Source organism: Eleutherodactylus coqui, chromosome 8, assembly GCF_035609145.1.
Source record: "Eleutherodactylus coqui strain aEleCoq1 chromosome 8, aEleCoq1.hap1, whole genome shotgun sequence".
NCBI lineage: Eukaryota > Metazoa > Chordata > Amphibia > Anura > Eleutherodactylidae > Eleutherodactylus > Eleutherodactylus coqui.
Genome location: NC_089844.1, coordinates 55104204 through 55124286, shown reverse-complemented (window position 1 = coordinate 55124286; position 20083 = coordinate 55104204). Strand labels below are relative to the sequence as shown.

Genomic DNA, 20083 nt, shown 5'->3' with positions numbered 1-20083 from the left:
TTCACAATAGCCTATACAGTGCAGGTAGAACACACCAAGAGACATGGCAGATTTAATAAAAGCCGCGCACGTGGCATCTTACAACTGCATACACATGTATGACTGCAGGGCACAACATTCCTGGGTGTGCCCATGCTATACTTCATGCCAGCTTTGGTCAATGACTTTTGTTTCACACATCACATCATGTTTTAGACATTATGATATTAAAGCCAATTTATATGAATGAGGTTTGTAGAAAACCACGTGCTTGCCGCAGAAACATCTCTATTCAGACACATGGGATAGTAAGATACATCGCACGCTGTGTATTGTGCACGTGAGTGCGCTGCGACATCTCTCATTGAAAACAATGGAAAACAGTTGCCGATCCTCTAACGCATCTGAAGGGCTCAGTCACACGGGCGTTTTTTCGTGTGCAAAACTGATGCACAGTAAAAATCGCGTGACCGAAGCCAGCATCACGGCTGAAAAAAAATGCTGCTAGCAGCGTTTATCAGCCCAAAGGGCTCGGTCACACGGGCACTACCAGCTATCCTCTGCCACAGCGGTCCCACAGCTGTGGCAGAGAAGAACGATGTTCTCCATTGAATTCAATGGAGCCGGCAATACAGCTGGCTCCATTGAAAGCAATGGGCTGCCGACAAGTGCCATATTAATTTTCAGGGAAGGGCTTCAAATATAAGCCCCTCCCTGAAAAGCATCCAAAAAAAGTGTAAAAAATAAAAAATATATATATACTCCCCTTTTTGCAGCTGCCGGAGATAAGCGCGTCCACCCATTCATGAATGGGTGAGTGAGAGCTGCCTCTGATTGGTCTCAGCCCATCAGAGGCAGCCCATTCAGCAGGCGGGGATTTTAAATCCCCGTCTGCTGAATACTACAGAAAGCAGTTCAAGAGAAAATCCGGCTGGACCAAAATGGTTTATGCACCCTCGGGTGCTTCACATTAAAGAGTTTATTTAATAAAATTGGCTACAAACCAGACACACCACATTTCATTATTAAATTAAAGGGGATATCCAGGCAGCGGCCGCCGGACTACACTGGGGTCAGAGCGAAAGCACTGCTTCAACCGATAAGTAGCGGCCGGCGCTCCTCATTGCAATGAGTGGGAGCTGCACTTGTAATTGCAAGCTGGGGTCCCATTGATTTCAATGAGAGCTGTGCTTGCAATTATGAGCGCCGGCTGCTACACAGGGGTCAGTCAGAGTGGTGCTTCCGCTCGGACCCCTGTGTATTCCGGCAGCTGCTGCCTGGATAACTCCTTTAAGCTTATACACAGGTTACACTTTGTAAGTGTGAAATCAAGTCAGTATCAAATATTAGTCCTTGGGTGGTAAATCTGAGAGATTACAGGCACTTGGTGTCATCTACAGAAGGACATCACTTGTCTTTCACAATGTCTCTTGCAATGAGTTCCTTCATAATCTCATTTGTGCCACCATAGATGGGCTGAACACGAGAGTCTACATAGGCCCTGTATAGGAAAGGAGAAGCAAAAAATTAGAGTAGATATGTAGAAGCTGCAACACAGAAGTACAATTTTCTAGAATGTGTTTGCGCCTTTTGAAGGAATCAAAACGGGAACAAACTAAAAGGCCCATTTAGACCTAAAAATCGCTCAAAGCCATCGTTTGAGTGAGAATCGTTGGCTCTAACTGCACGGACATAGTGCATTTTTTCGTTAATGAGTCGTTCATCATTGTCTTTTGACTAGCTGAAAGACCACTATGAGCCTTATCAGTGCCATGCGCTGAGTTCTCAGCGGGATACCGCTGATACTATTGTTTCAGCTGGTATCCCGCTCGGAGAACACAGCCAGAGTATGAAGAAGACAGCGCTCTAGCTGTGTTTTGCATACGCCGCTCGGAGTACCAGCTGAGAGCGCCGAAAAGAAAGAGCTGTATACAGAAGACAAGCGGCCCTGTGCGTCTTCTACATACCCGGCCCGGAGTGCTCAGCTGTATACCAGCTGAGTGCTCCGAGAAGAAAAACAGCTGTATACAGAAGACAAGCGGCCCTGCTTGTCTTCTGCATACCCTGCCCAGAGCGCTCAGCTGTATATCAGCCGAGCGCTCCGAGAGGACAACAGTCATAAGCAGAAGATAGCGGTCCCGCTCGTCTTCTGCATACAGCGTGAGCCTTCTTCATTTACACACTTATGCAAAGTGAAAGTTCAAAACTGTAACTCAAACTGCCGTTTTGAGTGAATTTTGAGTGATCACCTTGCCGTGTAAATGATCACAACAATTATCACTCAACAATTGTCTTTTGAGAGACTTTTGAGCGAGAACCGTTGTGTCTAAATGGGCACTAATTTGCAGACTGCTGCTGAAGACCTCAAGCTTCTTCCATCTCCAAGAAGAAAACTTCTCAAAATTTATACTGTACGTGTTTTCTTCCCATCCGTAAAGTATTACCTGTCTGAAGGTCCTGCAGCAGCACCTGGTGCAACTCTTAAAGCAAAACTCGAGTCCTGGACTAACAAAGATGGCCGCACCTCTTCTCTGACTACCTGATGCACACTGTGCATTCATAATGCATCATTAGTCTAAGGCCTCATGTCCACGGGGAAAATAAGAATTAAAATCCGCAGCGGATTTTAACTCTTCTCCCGCACGCGGATCCGCACCCCATAGGGATGCATTGACCACCCGTGGGGTAGATAAATACCCGCGGATCGTCAATAAAAGTGATTTTAAAAAAAATGGAGCATGAAAAAATCTGGACCATGCTCCATTTTCATGCGGGTCTCCCGCGGGCTTCTATTGAAGCCTATGGAAGCCGTCCGGATCCGCGGGAGACCTAAAATAGGAATTTAAAAGCATTTAGTCACCCGCAGCGGGCCGGGAAGGTCTTCTCTTCCTTACGGCCGCATCTCCCTTGCTTCGGCTCGGCGGATGTGCCCGGCGCATGCGCGCGGCACGTCGACGACGTGCCGGCGGCGTGACGAATTCATCCGCCGCCCGAAGAAAGAAGATCTGGCCGCGACGCAGAGAAGAAACGGAGCGGATAGGAGGTGAGTTTATTCTCATTTATTCTTATTTTCAGCGCTCATGTCCGCGGGGCTGGAGGGACCCGCTACGGATTCTACATGTAGAATCCGTAGCGGGCCCGATTTTCCCCGTGGACATGAGGCCTTAGACTCTACATGTTGTTGGAGTGGCCAATGCTGCTCACATGAGCAAAACTGGTCAGCCAGAGCAGACTAGTGTATTAGACTACTAAGGCATACTAATGCACGGTATGTATCAGCTAGTCAGAGACGTGGTGCAGCCATCTTTGTTTGTCCATGACACGAGGGTCACTTTATCAGGTGTGCCAAGGACTGTGCAAGTAATACAAAAAGTGAGGGGGCAGGCCTTGAAATGCTACTTTGAGACCTGCTCTCAGCACCGCTGGAAGAGATGCCTGACCATTTAATAATCAGTAGCACTGCAACCCAGAGACACCCTGTAGGCTCAAATGCCGCTCTGCTTTATAAGGCTACATAATGCCGCTCTGCTACATAAGGCCAAAAAAACATCTGTGAAAGTGCGATGCTCAGGCACCTGTTTCCCATTGATTTCATGGGAAAATAATCACATCGCACGGCAAGCGAGTGCCCCGCGATGTCTTTCAAAGTCCCATCGGAAACAACGGGTGATGCATTCCGAGGGAAGGTCCAAAGATAGAACATTCTGCTATTTTTATCTTTGCAGCATCGCAGCAAGGGAAAAGAAAAATGGAGTTCAAGTTTATGTGAGTTTTTACGCGCATTCCATGTGCATGAAAAACAGAACGCAGCGTGCTCCGTTTGAGTGCGCATTTACACAGCAAAGGCCGTTCGATTGTGCAGATTCATTGGCTCGTTTGCATATCATTGCATGTGAACAGCAATTGTTTAGTCATTCACATTAACCTTACTGTGAATGTGAACTACGGAATGGTATATAAACGCACAATCAAATGAAATTGCAAATGATTTATCTGCCTGTATAAAATGACTGCATGAGTGAGTAGGTGAACTCGGTCAATGTTCGCTTGTGCAAATGAGCATAAGGGTTTAAGCAAGCGACCATAAGCACAATTACACTCGCCGCAACGGAGCATATTTGCGCATGAACATGCTAGAAGTCTACTTGCGTGACGTTTTGTGTGCGCAAGTAAAAAGTACAGTAAAACACACACATTCACACGCAAATACGCAACGTCCATTGCGCAAATACGCAGTGCAAATGCACTTAGGCCCGCCCGTGTGCCACCAGCCCACAAGTCCTGCTCCAGAGCACATCGACGCACATATTCCTGAGCTCAGCTTCTCCCCATGCATCACATCCTGCTCCTAGATGCAGCATAAATCACCAGACACCGGCTGTCATTACCATTTGCCTGCTTGTAAATGCTATCTGATTAGGCTGTCATTTTAAGATGCTACTTACTTTGCAATGGGGTATTCCCACATGTAGCCCCATCCTCCATGAAGCTGAACACCTTGAGTAGCCACTGTATTCTGGAGTTCCGATGCCCTGCAAAACAGCATTGAACCCTGCTAGATAATGTTCCTTCGTCCAGTGCAGATGAGCAGAACATGCAAAGTTCTTGCAACCCAATGCAATATTCACTTATTACATATTGTAACAATATTGTAAGAGGAGGTCATGCTATATGTACTTCTTTTAAGTTATAAAAATAGTCACTTCCATCTAATGTGAATACCTCATTCAGCTATCATACCTATGTATTTGGGTTTCTGAATAACTATTATGTTGCAGGGGACATATAGACCCATCATACAGAGGGGACCACAAGAAAGTGCAGTTCTTGTAAGCCCAATTACTACTGCCATGTAAACAAATATCAAGGGCTATTTCAAAAACTGCAAAAAGTGCATATGTTATGGAAATATACTTTCGTTCTTAACTACACAATCTAACATATAAGTGTAAACCAGACCTATCAATCCCTTAAAAGGGTATTCCCATCTCATATCCCATGAAAGTTTGATGGGTGTGGGTCCTACGTTTAGGACTTGCATCTATCTGTAGCTCTGCCTTCATAGTCTACAGCCCAGATGTACAGGGTAGTCTGGACTTATGAAAACAGCCAAGCAAGCATTCAGAACTCCTATAGAAGTCAATGGAAGTTATGGAGCCAGTACAGCTCAGTGAAGTATGCTGTTTCCATAACATTGAAGATATATAAATAAATAGTGTAGCATGTTATGCTAACTTGTTTCCATAGCTCTCATTAAATTATATTGGAGTTATGGAAACAAAGTGATGCCTGCTCAGCTGTTTCCATAACTCGTGACCACCCCCAGCCACCACATACAGCCGGGCTGGCAGCAGCGGGGGTGGGACTAATGAAAGGTATGAGTCCCATAGGTGAAACCTGCATCTATCAAACTTTCATGGCGTGATAGATCCTGTGGTAGACTTGTGCTATACACATCAGCCAGAGGAGGCAAAGCTGCAGGGGGAGGAGAGAGCAGCAGTCTGAACCAATGATGAGGCAGAGGGTGTGTCTTAGACTATGGTAGACTCCCTGTAGACATGGTAGATAAACAGTAATAACAGATGTAATTTAACTCTTTAAAGACCAGGCTGTTTTGTACCTCAAGGACCAGACACCTTTAAGGGATTTTACCCATGTGGTGGTTTTAATGCCTTATTTTTTTCCTTCAGCTACCAAAATTGTTTTTGTGATGTTTTTTGTTCCATGACATATAGGCAGATTTTTTAAAATATCTTTTTCACTGACTTTTTTTTCAGGTTTTTTTTAGTTTTATTGGGGGTAAAAAAAAATAAATATTGACATTTATAGATTTTTTTTTTAAATTAGTATACTTACGCTAAAATAAAGTATAGGAATAAGTTCCTCATTTAGTTTCAGACGTTTTGGTATATAATATACTTTCCCTGAAAATAAGACCCTGTCTTATATTAATTTTTGCAACAAAAGAGGGGCTAAATCTTATTTTTGGGGGATGTCTTATTATACTTACCTAACATATTCGGTCCAGGTGCATCCCACTGCCCTCCGGAGTGCCGACGCGCTGTTTGTAGTCCTTGGTTGTCCACAGAAGACCACTTCCTGATTTTACGGCATTCATATGCAGCGTTTGATGAAACAATGTGATGGCTGTGATTGGTTCATCAAAAGCTGTATTGATTCGTTCTTCGACCGCTGCACAGCTAATCACAGTCATCGCGTTGTGGAGGCAGGATTTATGAATTGGCTGAGCCGCGGCATTGATTGGCCAGGTCATAAATCCCGCCTCCACAATGCAATAGCTGTGATTAGTTTGTCGATTGCTGGTCAGCCAATCAATACGGCGCTCGATGAACCAATCATAGTCATCGCATTGGTTCATAGAGCGTTGCGTTGATTGGCTGAGCAAAGCTCGAGAACCAAATCAGAGCCATCGCTGCTTGGAGTTGGTATTTATGACTCCTGTAACCAGGAAGTGATCTTCTGTGGGCGGCCGAGAAGACTGCAAAAAGCACATTGCAGCGCCGGAGAGCAGAGGGAGGGATCTGGACCAAGCCTGCTAGGTAATGTATTCCTTTTTTTAATGCAATGCAGCTAGGGCCTATTTTCAGGGTAGGACTTATTTTTGAGTTAACGGGGTATGTATGGTTTTGGGTGCATACGGCGACAGTTTTGGTTGGCGTTGCCTTCTTTTTTATGTATATATTTTTATTTTATTCTGTAATTTTGTATTACTTATTTATGTAATTAATATTTTTTTAGATCTGTGTCCCCGATGACGTCATATAAGTCCTAAGGGGGACATTCACATGTTTTTTGTTTTCTTTTTATTTGACACTTTTCCACTGTAGCTGAGAAATCCATAGGAGCCCCAGTTACAGGGAAAACATCCCCTAAAGTGACAATAGTCACTAACAGAGCTGATCAGGGTCTGCTAGGACCCTGTAGCTCTGCTGTGCCAGGGGATTCCAGCAGCTGGCTCGCGTAGTGGAGGACAATTTTCACTTTCACTCTTTAGTACATAGCGCTCTGTACTAGAGAAAGGAGCAGGCAGAAAGGGTTAAAAACCACTTTTGCCTTCTCTTACGGGTTCTCAGCTGTTACTAACAGCTGACAACCCGACATGCTTCTGATTTATTGCAGAAGCAGAGGCTTTAAACCCCCACCGTATATTCACTATCAGCTGGGTTTAAAGCCCAGGACCAAGCGCCGTAAATTTACCGTGCCTGGTTTTAAATGGGTTAATGAAGTTTAGCTAAAAAGTAACCAAGCAATAGGTAGAGGGGAAGATAGCAGATAAACATCATCTATAAGTATTGACTTTACAGTATATATTTTGAGCTCCACTTTGAAGCTGTACAATCCAGCATACACTAACCTCCTAAAAGTAGCTGGACACCTCAGTAAGAATCAAAAATACTATTTATTTTCATAGGTTATTACTTAGTGGGGCCTCCATTGGCCCTAATGACATCAGGTACTCTCCATAGCATACTTTCTACTAAAGTCTGACACACTTCAGCTTTTCTTCATTTATTCCACAAACGTCTGTCGAGTTCTCTCAAAAAAGATGAATGCTGTTCATATATCCAGACCAGACATTCCAGTTTGTCCCAAAGATGTTCAGGTCAGGACTCTGTACTGGCCAGTCATGAAAAATATCCTCAAACTAACGTAAAAAAAGTGTTGGATTTATGACGAGGAGTCTTGTCTTGTTTGAAGTGCTGACCACTGCCAAAGTATTGCCACATTGTCTAGAATGTCAATGACCATCTCCGTGTTGATGGTTCTTGCCACTAGAACCAATAGATCGGGACCATGCCACCTAAACCATCCCCAGAACATAACGGAATCTCCTCCATACTTAACTGTTGGCACAACATATTCAGGCAGAAGGTGTTCTCCGGCATCCTCCACACCAAGATACATCCTTCTGATTTGAAGATGGAGTAGCACGATTCATCACTCCATAAAACGCTCTTCCATTACTCACATTTCCAATGCCAATGCTCTTTGTACCACTGTATTGTGCTTTGTGATGGCCATCTTGAATTCAGCAGCATACCTCATATATCCAATATAGTGCAGTTGACAAACTATGGCTGATACCTCCAAAGGTCTACATCTTATGTAGTCTGGATTAGGACACATGCCTACTAGTGTGACACAATCCATTCTACTGATAGGGGTGTCCAAATACTTTTGGTAGGATACTGTAGACAAAAACATCCATTTTTGTTCTGCCAGTTTCCAACCAATAAAACTTTATATAAACACAACTGATTATAAGTGAGACGCTCAATCCATGTCTGTACATCAGAATTGTATTGCCTAGGGAATGTTACTTGAGGGAGCCTATTGTTGTCACACGAAAAACATTTAGATTCTGACGTCAGAAAAGTGTATAAGTGGTGACTACCACAAGTGGAGACTAGAACTAGAATTTTACGACAAACTCTTTTGCATACTTGAGTGTCTCCCATGGAACAGTATGCAGACTAATTTGTCAGCGGACATACCTCTAGTGTTAAATAGCAGGGTACTTTATTTGCTCGTAAAAAGGGCAATGTAATGCCTACTTTCCATTAACCAGACAATGCTGCAAAAAGATCAAGTGAAAACAAATGCCAAACTTGTGAAAGAGCTGAAAGGACAGCTCCATGGAGACCGCAGCTGCAGTCCACAAGTTTAACCCAGTCAGCATTAGAGTAGTTGGGTAGACCATACAAAGGGAACTATAGGGAAGGGAGATTCAACAAGTGAAAGTATACAAGATTCTAAACACGCTTCAAGGAATCTCGGTACCAATTTAGACTGAAATTAGTACAAGGCAAAGCAAATATGTAATAAACCAGGAGTGTATGTATTATTGCGAGTGTATGTGGAAAGCATCTTTCTCATGCATACCAATATTTTGCCATGGAAGCAGTCGAAGAGTCCAAACATCTTTCTGAGTGCAGCTGGAGGCAATTGTCCACGAAAGTACGACCCACACAGATTTGGGTTTTCATTTCTGCCAACTTATGTTGTACAGTCTTAGAAAAAGAAAAAAAAAAAAACAGAACATAATCAAAGAAGCAGTCCACTACTGTGCACACAGACACACAATTTAGGACCCCTGTCAACGGCTGTGACGGAAGATCGCTAGAGGGGGGTGGTGGGGGTGCTGACAGGTCTCCGTGGTGAGCCTATCTAACAAATAGGCTCAGCACGGAGAATCGCAGCATGCCACTACTTAAATCCTACGAGCGGAGAACTGCTATGATTCTCCGCTTGTGGACATCGGCACTGCACTTTCCATAGTAGTCCCATGGAAAGCTTCAGAGCGTGATCCGCGGGCGATCGCCTGCGGATCATCACCCGTGGACAGGCAGCCTTAATTGAAAGAGTGAAATCTACTATGAAAAAAACATTCAAAATCCACAGCGTAAATTCTGCTGTGATTTTGGTGTAGATCCAGGCCAATATCCACTATATGTGAGCGTACCCTTATAGTCAGCTATTGTTTCTGTATTTTATTGTCCACAAGATAGCTACATATGATCATATTACTGCTCTGCGCAGGAGGCCTTATATCTAGTGCCACGGGTGGAATCGGGTCCTGGGAGTAGGAGTGCCTTTACCAAAGATACTCTATGTAGCAGAATCACTGGAATCCAAAAACACCTGTGAGCAGATGCCAATGGCCTCATATAAGGGAACATTTCTACCTGATGCCAAGTATGGCGGTCAAAATAAATCCCCAACATCCCATCTCAAGAAATATACTTCCCATAACTTTTAATATTTATTTTAAGAAGGGTATTCAGACCCCTCTTAAATGTGTTCAGTGAATCACCATCATGCAGCACAGCCTGACTGTTTTTAAAGTATAGAAGCCTCCTCTTTGATGATGGGGAAACCTATCTCCTAGATGGAGAGGATGCCTCTTTTCATGATCGTAGGTGTAAAAAAAAAAAAAAATCTCTCTCTCCCTCCCCCCCCCCCCCCTGTAATATGGTACACCACCTACCATGTACCTTGTATAATGCTAGTGTCTTCCTGAATGACAGAGGCGCCTTTAGATGCATATCCTATCTCTGCACCCTCTATTAGCTACGCCTTGAGGACTAATATGTGTCCGTAAGCTTCCTAATACATTAAGTGAAGTTTACTTTGAATTTACAGCAGCTGCCTGGCATTGGTTGCTGAAGTCCTTTTCCATTACTATTTTTTCTGAGCATTTTACCATCTAATGTGACAAACAGAACCCAGTTTTGCCCCCCCATGGTACAACGGTAAACCTGCCTGTTGCTCCCAAATAAATAAATATCTTAAATAGATGGGCACATGTACTAATATGCTCACCGCTGCAGAGAGTATCAGTGCATCAACCAATGTTTTTTTTTGGACTATTCAAACAACGCAATTGCGCGCAAGTTTGAAAGAAAAAAAAAAGCTACATGTGAGACAGAACAAGTCCTATCTCTTTTTATGCGTAGTATTAACGTGCAAGAATCCCAATAGTAAAAACGCTAACAAAAACACGCCCATGTGTTTAAGCCCTTAAAGGAGTTTTCACATTGGAGAATCCTGTTTGTTAGATGGGACCCCGACAATAAACTGATGACAAAGTGTCCTGCTGCTGGGGCTCCTAGCAATTATGGGCTTGGACTAATGATTCATAGTAATGCACAATGTGCATCAAGCAGTCAGAAGCTGTTGCGGCCATCTTTGTTTCTGGATCAGAGGGTCACTTTAGGTGATCAGAAAGGTTTAAACACTAAAGTAATTGCTCTAATGTATAGCATGCCAGCATGTTACCACCATTCTGCATTACTGTTCACTTCCATTTGCTTGTCTTGGTATTACCTGTAAGTGTGCAATCGTTTTTCCGAAGGCTTTTCTCTGCTTGACATAATTCCTGGTTTCTTCAAACATGAATTCACAGCTGGCAAGTGCCATGTCGGCTATCAGCAGCCTCTCCTAAAATGTGACAAAGGAAAATATTATGACTTCACGTCCAACCGACTGGATCCCTACCAATCCAGAGATACATAATTACTTCTTGAGCATGAATAGCAAACTGGGATTCTCTGCAGTCCCAGAAGTCGGGTTCCATATTATCAGACTTTAATGGCAAATCTAGACAATATGCCTCTGGTGGGAGAACTTAGAAAGGTTTTCAAACCCTCCGTTGGAAAGGATTTCCCTTCTGGGGCTTGTTCCCAGTTCCCAGAATCCATACACAACTGTAACTGATTGCTATAAGTACTTTAAAAGGTTTATCTAATGCTTTAACCCTTTCCAATCCACTGTGACATCTAAAGACATTCTGATTGAAAGCTGTACAGCTCCAATGTCGAAAGATGTCCGGCAGGGTATTCTTACTGTAGATTACTGGCTGCTCTGTTGTCAGAGGCCTCTCCAGCATGTCCCATACCTCAGTACTGGCTCCAGCCAGCAGATGGCGCTATTGTATAATGGCAGAAAGAGAAAACCCCCTAGGATACTCTGAAGCCAAAATTGGATTGCAAAGGGTTAAAACTGGCAGCTGTGCCTAGTTCACTTGTATGGGACGAAGCTGTAGTTAACCGTAATGCAAGCTGCGACTATAACTACAGAGCTGTGCCTGATACACAATGAAGGTTGCTGGCCACAGCAGCTTTAAAAAGCAGATCAGCACAAATAACGAAAGTCAGACCTCCACTAAACCAATATTGATGGCCTATCCAGAGGATAACCCCCTTAAAGGCTATGGGCACCTTTGCAAATATTTGTATTGCATTATCTGCATTTTATTTCATACACCATATTTACAATTGATTTGGATTAAAAATGGTGGCTTAGTAGTTAGCACTGTTGCCTTACAGCACTGAGGGCCTAGGTTCAAATCCCAGCAAGGACAACATCTGCATGGAGTTTATATGTTCTCCCCGTGTTTGTGTGGGTTTCCTCCCGATACTCCCCCACACCCCAAAAAACATACAGATAGGTGAATATAGAATATAGACTGAGAGCCAATGGGAACAGAACCAAATACGAGAAGAACCAATACGAGAACCCAATACCCAAAGAACTCGTACAAAGTAATGTAAAGGGATACGTAATATGCATGCAGTCCTCATTCCGGTAGATGAGTTCCCTGTCGGGTCAGCCTTCAATCCCTCTCTCTGTTCTCCAGAACACTAATTTCAGCTTTAATCTTATTTCATGTGATTGTAAACCGGTCAGAGTAATTTTCATGAAAGCGTCTGGAGGCCCTACAGAGTTTGAAGGAAAGAGCACTGAATGGCATTCAACAGCTTATATCGTAAGGCATACAAGCTGCAGAACTGAAACAGTCCCGAGTTAGTGCCTGAATAATACTCCAGAGCAGCATTTCTAGAATTTCTTGATGGCGAAGTACTTGCACTGAGCTTGCTCTGGTCATCTGCAAGTGTCCTACAACATATTACAGTATAGTACTTAGTGTGACTTAACTATCCCACTACATAACATGTTGAGTTACACTATCCTACCAAATGTAATTGGACACCTGAGTAAGAATCAAAAGTATTTACTTACATGTTATTACTTAATGGGGCCTCCTTTGATCATAATGACATCAGATACTCTCCATATCATACTTTTTTTTTTTTTTTACTAACAACGGATACACTTTAGCTGGTATTTCCCTGCATTCATCCTACAAATGTCTGGCGTCTGGACGCTGTTCATATTTCTTGACCAGACATTCCAGATTGACCCAAAGATATTCAGTGGAGTTCAGGTCTGGACTCTATGCAGTCCAATTGTGGAACATCCATATCCTCAAACCAACATAAAACAGCTTGGGATTTGTGTCAAGACGCGTTGTCTTGTTGGAAGTATTGCTGACCATTCCCAGAGTATTACCACATTGTCGGCAGCACATTATTATCTAGAATGTCAAGGTTCACCTCTGTGTTCATGGTTCTTGCCATTGCAACTAACAGACCGAGACCATGCCACATTGTTGCGCGAGAATGGTGATCTTTTAGTCAGTCATTCACATTCACTGATTCAGTGAATGTGAACGACTGGATGATGTGCAAATGAAATTGTGAACGATTTCCCTGTCTATATAAACAGGTGCTCATGTGAATGATTTATCGCTCCGTCTAGACCAGACCTGGGCAAAGCACGGCCCGCGGGCCACATCCGGCCCGCTGAATAGCTCGGACCGGCCCGCAAAGAGTGTCCTGGTGACTCACCAATGTGTCCGGTGTCAGCAACGGGAAGCAGCGAAACTATGCACTCCGAAGCCTTGTCCATTTTGTTCACTTCTGTGCTGTGCTAATAGTTATTCAGGCCTTACTTATTCAAGCACCTCTACCAATGACGTAGGCTTGAATAACTTTATTAAACAGCACATAAGTTAACAAAATGGACAAGGCTTCGGAGTTTGTAGTTTCACTGCTTCCCGATGCTGAGTAAGTGATGCCACTGTAACTTCTGAGTGCCAGGATGCTCGTTGCGGACCTTGGGGAGTGCCAGGACAATCGTTCCACGCTCGTCATTGGTAAGTGTCAGGACTTTTCCCTTTGCATTGTAATTAGAATAATAATACTAATAATATTCACTTTTTAATCTCTCTTCTTGGGGCAGCTCTCTGTGCCCTCTCCTAGGAGCATACTACTGTGTATTAAAAAAATCTATTTTCCGAGGTTAGCTGTTAACCCTTAAATATGGCGGCTAACATTAAAAAAAGAAAAATTGATGCAGAATGCCGAGTTTTTAACAAAGAATGGACTTCTAAATATCTATTTACTGAAACCAAAGGTAAAGCTGGCCCTCTAAAACCATTCCAATTTCTCATGTGGCCCCATGGGAAAATTAATTGCCCACCCCTGGTCTAGAAGGAGCCTTATATCTGTTCCATCACACACCTGGGGAAGTTCTGCCATCAAGTAGTAGAAGCCTCTATTTTCCTGTCCCAATAATGCATCAGCAGGGAGTCTGACATCTTCGAAGAATAATTCTGCGGTGTCCTAGAATTAAAGCGGAGACTTTTTAGGTGTACGACAACAAAGAGAATTGCATTAAACAGTATTACATTACAAGGAGGTTTATAGTAAGAGAAAATGTCAGCTTTTATGTTGCACAAAACACTTTTACAAACTTCTGGAGATGAACATGTGAAGAAGGAAAAACACTTAGTTGCATAAACCTTGTAACTAGTCAGATGTTCTATTACAGCTCATAAATGCATAATTACATGGAGTAAGGCGAGTAACAGGATACATACAGCGCAGAATTGTGAGTGCATTCAGTTTGTAGCAGAGGTTGGGGTTGAGGGGTCACATCTGCATCCACCAAGATGGTCATATATGACAGATAAGAGACACTTAGGTATAATATAGAGTTGACCATGCACATGGCTGTGTGATAGCATGAACACACGTGCCACCAACTTTTCAAGGATTTAACACACATGATATCCAAATGGATAACTAGTAAGTAAGTAGATTGGGGATTACTCATGGATGCACTGAATATTACGGCTGACCATATGGAGAATGCAAGTCTCGACCCTAATGGTCAGCAGGGTACGTAGTCATATATTTACCTATGAATGAGGACCACAAGAGGGGCTGTACAGTAAAATATAAATATTTGCATATGATGCGAAATTATACAAGATAGTTAATACAACGGAGGACAATGTACGGCTGCAAATGAACTTAGATAAGCTGGGGGCTTGGGTAGAAAAATGACAAATGAAGTTCAAGATTGATAAATGTAAGGTTATGCACATGGGCAGGAGAAACAGATGTCACCAATATACACTAAATGGGGTACTGCTAGGGAAAAGTGAGACGGAAAAAGACCTGGGGGTACTAGTGGATTGTAGACTCAACTAGAGCAATCAATTACAAAGGCAAATAAAGTCTTGGGGTGCATTAAAAGAGGTATAGGGGCGAGGGACGAGAACATTATCCTCCCACTATGTAAGGCACTTGTCAGGCCTCACATGGAGTACTGTGTACAGTTCTGGACACCGGTGCTCAGGAAGGATGTTGCAGTGCTTGATGGGGTTCAAAGAAGGGCAACTAAATTAATAAACAGAATGGGAGGACTGAAATACACAGAGAGGCATCAAAATTGGGATTATTTACCCTAGAAAAAAAAGACGGTTACAGGGCGATCAAATAACTTTGTATAAATACATGAGGGGACAATACAAGGATCTCTGCCATGATCTGTTTATACCCAGGACTGCAACGGTAACGAGGGGATCCTCTACGTCTAGAAGAAAGCAGGTTTCATCACCTACAACTGTAAGAGCAGTGAGACTGTGGAACTCTCTGCCTGAGGATGTGGTGATGGCAAAAATCAATAGAGGAGTTTAAGAAGGGACTAGATGTTTTTTTTAGAGCGCTATGATATTACAGGATATAGATATTAAATAACCAGCGGGGTTGTTGATCCGGGTCTAGGAGTCAGGTAGGAACTTTCAAATGTTGATCCAGGGATTGTTCTGACTGCCATTAAAGAGTCAGGAAGGATTTTTCCCCCACAATGGGCTAAATTGGCTTGGCCTTCCTTTGGATCAACAAGGATGGGGGGGGGGGGGGGGTGTAAACAGGCTGAACTAGATGGACATTGTCTTCTTTCAGCCTAACATACTATGTTACAGGAATGACAGTTTTTTACCAAACTTTCAGTGTGTATGCCAGGAAAGCTCCTGTCCACAGAGGTCCATTAGTCAGACAGAAGCCAAATAGTGTCCTTTTGGTCTGCTCCTGACCAGCATACTGCATGGTATACGTTTTTCTAAAATAAAAGCATGGGTGACGGATGCCACTATATAGTATCTGTCACAGCCTCCATGAAGAAGATGGAACAATACCTCTGCAACACTACCTATTGGATAAATGTCAGACCCTTTATACGGGTCTTTATGACTGATTGGGAATTGACCAAAAACCAGAAAACCACACACATGCAGCTGTTTTGGGGGGTTTGCCCTTCATCAGTGTGCAGTAGGTTTCTGGCTTGGCTAATGGGAGGCCTATGATGTGATACCCTTCCTGAGCCCCCATTTAAAACACACGCTAAATGGAAAAAAAAAAAAATATGAACAAATCCTAAGGCTACTTTTAGAGGAGCGTAATATGGATGTGTTCATATGCTTATATTAAGTCAATAAGGGACATTCTCCTCTGGATAACATGTAAGTAACTCCCTGTCCAATCACTGGTCTAGCAACCCCGAGCTATGATGCCTGCTAGCTCTGGTCATTAGACCCATGTTCAGCCTTGGATGTGCAAAAATGTATCTGTATTATGTTCATCTAGACCAGCCTTAAACAGTAACTGCTTTCTTGAACAAGTATTTATTGAAAGATAAGTTTTATGAAACCACTTGTTACAGCTCACCGACCATGTCGCATTGGGACTGGGTTGAGGTCACAGTGTCAGCCCTGGACCACATGATCCACATATTGAAACATGCTTGCCGTCATTCCAGCGTGGGATGCCATCATGAACACTTTTCTACTGGTCTGTGGATGGATTGGTAAGCTGGGAAGGGTGTGTCCCAACTGGCCAATCAGCACTTGTCTGTGCACATTTATTCCGGCTCCTCCTCCCTCTGGACACTGGTTACACTTCTTGTGGAGGGAGTTTCTGGTCAAGCTGGAGGCTCCTGTCCTGTCTCACAGTTCAGCAAGCCTGTTTGGTGTTCATGTTATATGGAGTGCTGTAACATCCCCCCTGACAAACTGTTACTCTTTGCATTGGAGTTCCATCTGTAGAATTTGTGTATTTGTAATATCTACTCCGCATATTTTGTTATCCATTGTAGCAACCCTTATCTATTTTTCCAACTAGGGAAGGTCAGAGTCGTTATAAATATATTGTTTCTCTGTGTTACTATATTGTGTCTTTATCCGTCCTTACTGGACAAATTATTATGTCCAATCAGGACAAGGTATTTTGCGTCCAGACCCAATGTGACACAACTACACACCATGCTAAAGAAACGCTATTCTTGCTTTGGGAAAGGCTTTCCTGATCTCACAGGATGGGACCAGACTTTATCCTTGGCTCTAAATATATGGCACCTGCAGTGAGCAGGGATACGTCTGTGGGCCTCCATTGAAATCAATGGGAGCGTTATACCGCGATTACCTCAGCGTTTTGTACGTCTGTGCGAGAGTAGCCTAAGGGTAAAGTCCAAATGCCTATAGGATAGTCAGCAGATTTCGGTCATGCATTTACCTGTGCCTTCAGTCCAATTTTCTCCAGTTTCTTTCCTTTGATGAAACCTTTTGTGCCATTGTCCACGAGGAAGAGGCTAATACCATGAGCTGGAGTGCGGGCCTCACGGTTAGTCACTGCCACCACAATAACCACATCGCTCAGCCATCCATTTGTAATAAATACCTACAAAGAAGAGTTTTATACAGTAACTATAATCATTGTAGAATGGATTCCACGAGGCAGAGATTTGTCCGCTACAGTCCTGCGTGTAGAAAGCAGACGACTGCTGTAACATGTGTTGTGTGGGAGGTCACACTGACAATAGATTTGGCTAAAGACTGAAATTCTTTACAGTAATTTGTGCCACGTACAAGAAGCCCTAAATACCAAGTAATTCAATCATTTTTTGAAGTAGATTTTCACGTTAAAAAACCCTTCACACCCCTCGGAGACTCTGAGCTCAGAACTAGAACAGACCTTCCAATGAACGCTAAACCCCTTCATTCTGGGCATTGCTGGGGACCTAGGAGTTGGGTCAAATCCAAAAGCATCTGAAGTTTATTAGTAAATCTTGTACTATTTTTTTTTTATTATATTTGTGGATTTAATATCATTAATCTTCCAATAACACGAATCTGGGATTCGGAAAACGTTATGTTTGTCTAAACATTTAATAAATAGAGATGAGCGAGCATACTCGCGAAGGCACATTATTCAAGCGAGTAGTGCCTTAGCCGAGTATCTCCCCACTCGTCTCTAAAGATTCGGGTGCCGGCGCTGGTGACAGGTGAGTTGCGGCGGGGAGCAGGGGGGAGAGAGAAATCTCCCCTCCGTTCCTCCCCGCTCTCCCCCGCCGGCCCCTGAATCTCTTTTTTGTTAAAGGAACGTTTATTTAGGCAAAATAGATACATATACAACACTGAGTGTCTCGCACATTTGTGTGCATTTCTCATGAAACATAGTATTTGGCTGTTCATTTTCGCATTTATTTATCAACTGCTCATAATAAAACAAACCCAAACCAGGTTAGGGCTCCAAGCCTCGGAGTCCCAAAATACCAGGAGAGAAAGAAAGAGAAGAAAAAGAGAACGGGAGGACCCCCCCCCCCCCCCTTCCCTCAGGTCAAAATAAACAAGGGGACATAAGAAAGATTAGAGAAAACACCCCCCCCTCCCAGAAAGTTTTAACCCTCCCCCCTTAGGCCTCATGTCCACGGGGAAAATCAGGCCCGCTACAGATTCTCCATGTAGAATCTGCAGCGGGTCCCTCCTGCCCCGCAGACATGAGCGCTTAAAATAGGAATAAATCAGAATTAACTTACCTCTCACACGCTCCGGATACTTCCTTCGCTGCGGCGTCATCTTCTCTCGTCGCGGCCGGATCTTCTTTCTTCGGCTCGGCGGATGTGCATGACGACGTCGGTGACGTTCCCCGCGCATGCGCCGGGCCGAAGCAAAATGATCCGGCCGCGACTGAGAGAAGATGGCGCCGCGGCGAAGAAAAGAACCGGAGCGTGTGAGTAAAATCTGATTTTTGTGTCCCGCGGATCCGGACGGCTTCCATAGGCTTCAATAGAAGCCCGCGGGAGCCCCGCATGAAAATGGAGCATGGTCCAGATTTTTTCATGCTCCATTTTTTTTAAAATCACTTTTATTGACGATCCGCGGGTATTTATCTACCCCGCGGGTGGTCAATGCATCCCTATGGGATGCGGATCCGCGGGCGGAAGAAGAGTTAAAATCCGCTGCGGATTTTAATTCTTATTTTGCCCGTGGACATGAGCCCTTAATCCCTTAAACAACAAACCTGCGCGATTCTAAAAGAAAAAAAAAAAAAAAAAAAGGGGATTAGCCTAAGCAGTAGATCGGTTCAAGCAGGTGTACATTATTTTATCCTAGTTTCTAGACAGGCATCTCTGCTGCCGTTGCAGGACAGTTTACCCAGCCCCCCCAAATTTTATCAAACTTCTCGGGACATCCTCTCGCCATATAAGTCAGTTTGTGGCCCCCGAATCTTTAGAGACGAGCGGCCAGATACTCGGCTAAGGCACTACTCGCTCGAGTAATGTGCCTTAGCGAGTATACTCGCTCATCTCTATTAATAAACAACACTTAAAGTCCACTAGTAAATGACTCATGGCAAGTTATTTTTTTTTTATCTACAATTTTACAGTTTTTTCAATCTTGTAAAATTGGGAAAAACAAACAAAAAACTTAAATTAAAAAACAGAGAACATCCCAATAATCTCCATTTATTTTCTCCAGGATTCAATTACACCCAGCAGTCTCTTTGGATAGCTCTGTATACGGACACTTTAATCATTATCTCTCTGTATATTGTTCACTTAATACCCCATTTACACTGACAGATGATCGTTCAAAAGTCACTAAAAAGACAGTTTGAGTGACAGTGTTGAGAGATCGTCTTTGCATACTTTATAGTAGCCAATTAGCTACTATAGAGCTATACAGGCGCAGTGGGACACCGCCGCTATCTCTCGAACACTACAGCTGTTTTGCATAAACAAACAGCTGTAGTGTGCTCTGGGCTTACAGCCCGTGCCCCGCTGTGAATTCATAGCAGGACACAGGCAGAGAGAATCTTATCAGTGCAACTGGCTGATAACAGCCTGCTCCGCTGATAGCAGCTGATCGCTTAATTTTAGCAAGCTAGAATTCAGCGATCAAAGACTCGTGCACGAAAACTGCACGATGTCCCTGCATTTAGACAGAACGAGAATCGCTCAAAAGATTCTTTTGAGTGATTCTTGGTGTATCTAAATCAGCCTTAACATGCATTTAAATTGAACAATATTGGTCAGTTACTGTACTTTCAGTCTCCTGTAGTTTACCCTTCTGCCGCTCCTTTGTAGTCAGAAAAACCATTACAACGCCTATTTA

General features: G+C 43.5%; 1 protein-coding gene across 1 annotated transcript in view; it reads right to left on the bottom strand.

Annotated features, from left to right (window-relative positions):
• Positions 1-921: 921 nt before the first annotated feature.
• The window catches only part of ACADL (acyl-CoA dehydrogenase long chain), a 32299-nt gene continuing 13137 nt past the window's right edge, over positions 922-20083 (bottom strand). Inside the window, exons 6-11 of the mRNA XM_066575634.1 lie at positions 17202-17366; positions 13866-13967; positions 10828-10941; positions 8884-9011; positions 4425-4511; positions 922-1480 (exon numbers count right to left, since the gene is read on the bottom strand). Coding sequence (XP_066431731.1) covers positions 1387-1480; positions 4425-4511; positions 8884-9011; positions 10828-10941; positions 13866-13967; positions 17202-17366 — 690 coding nt within the window. The 3' untranslated portion in view covers positions 922-1386. The remainder of the gene's footprint in view (positions 1481-4424; positions 4512-8883; positions 9012-10827; positions 10942-13865; positions 13968-17201; positions 17367-20083) is intronic.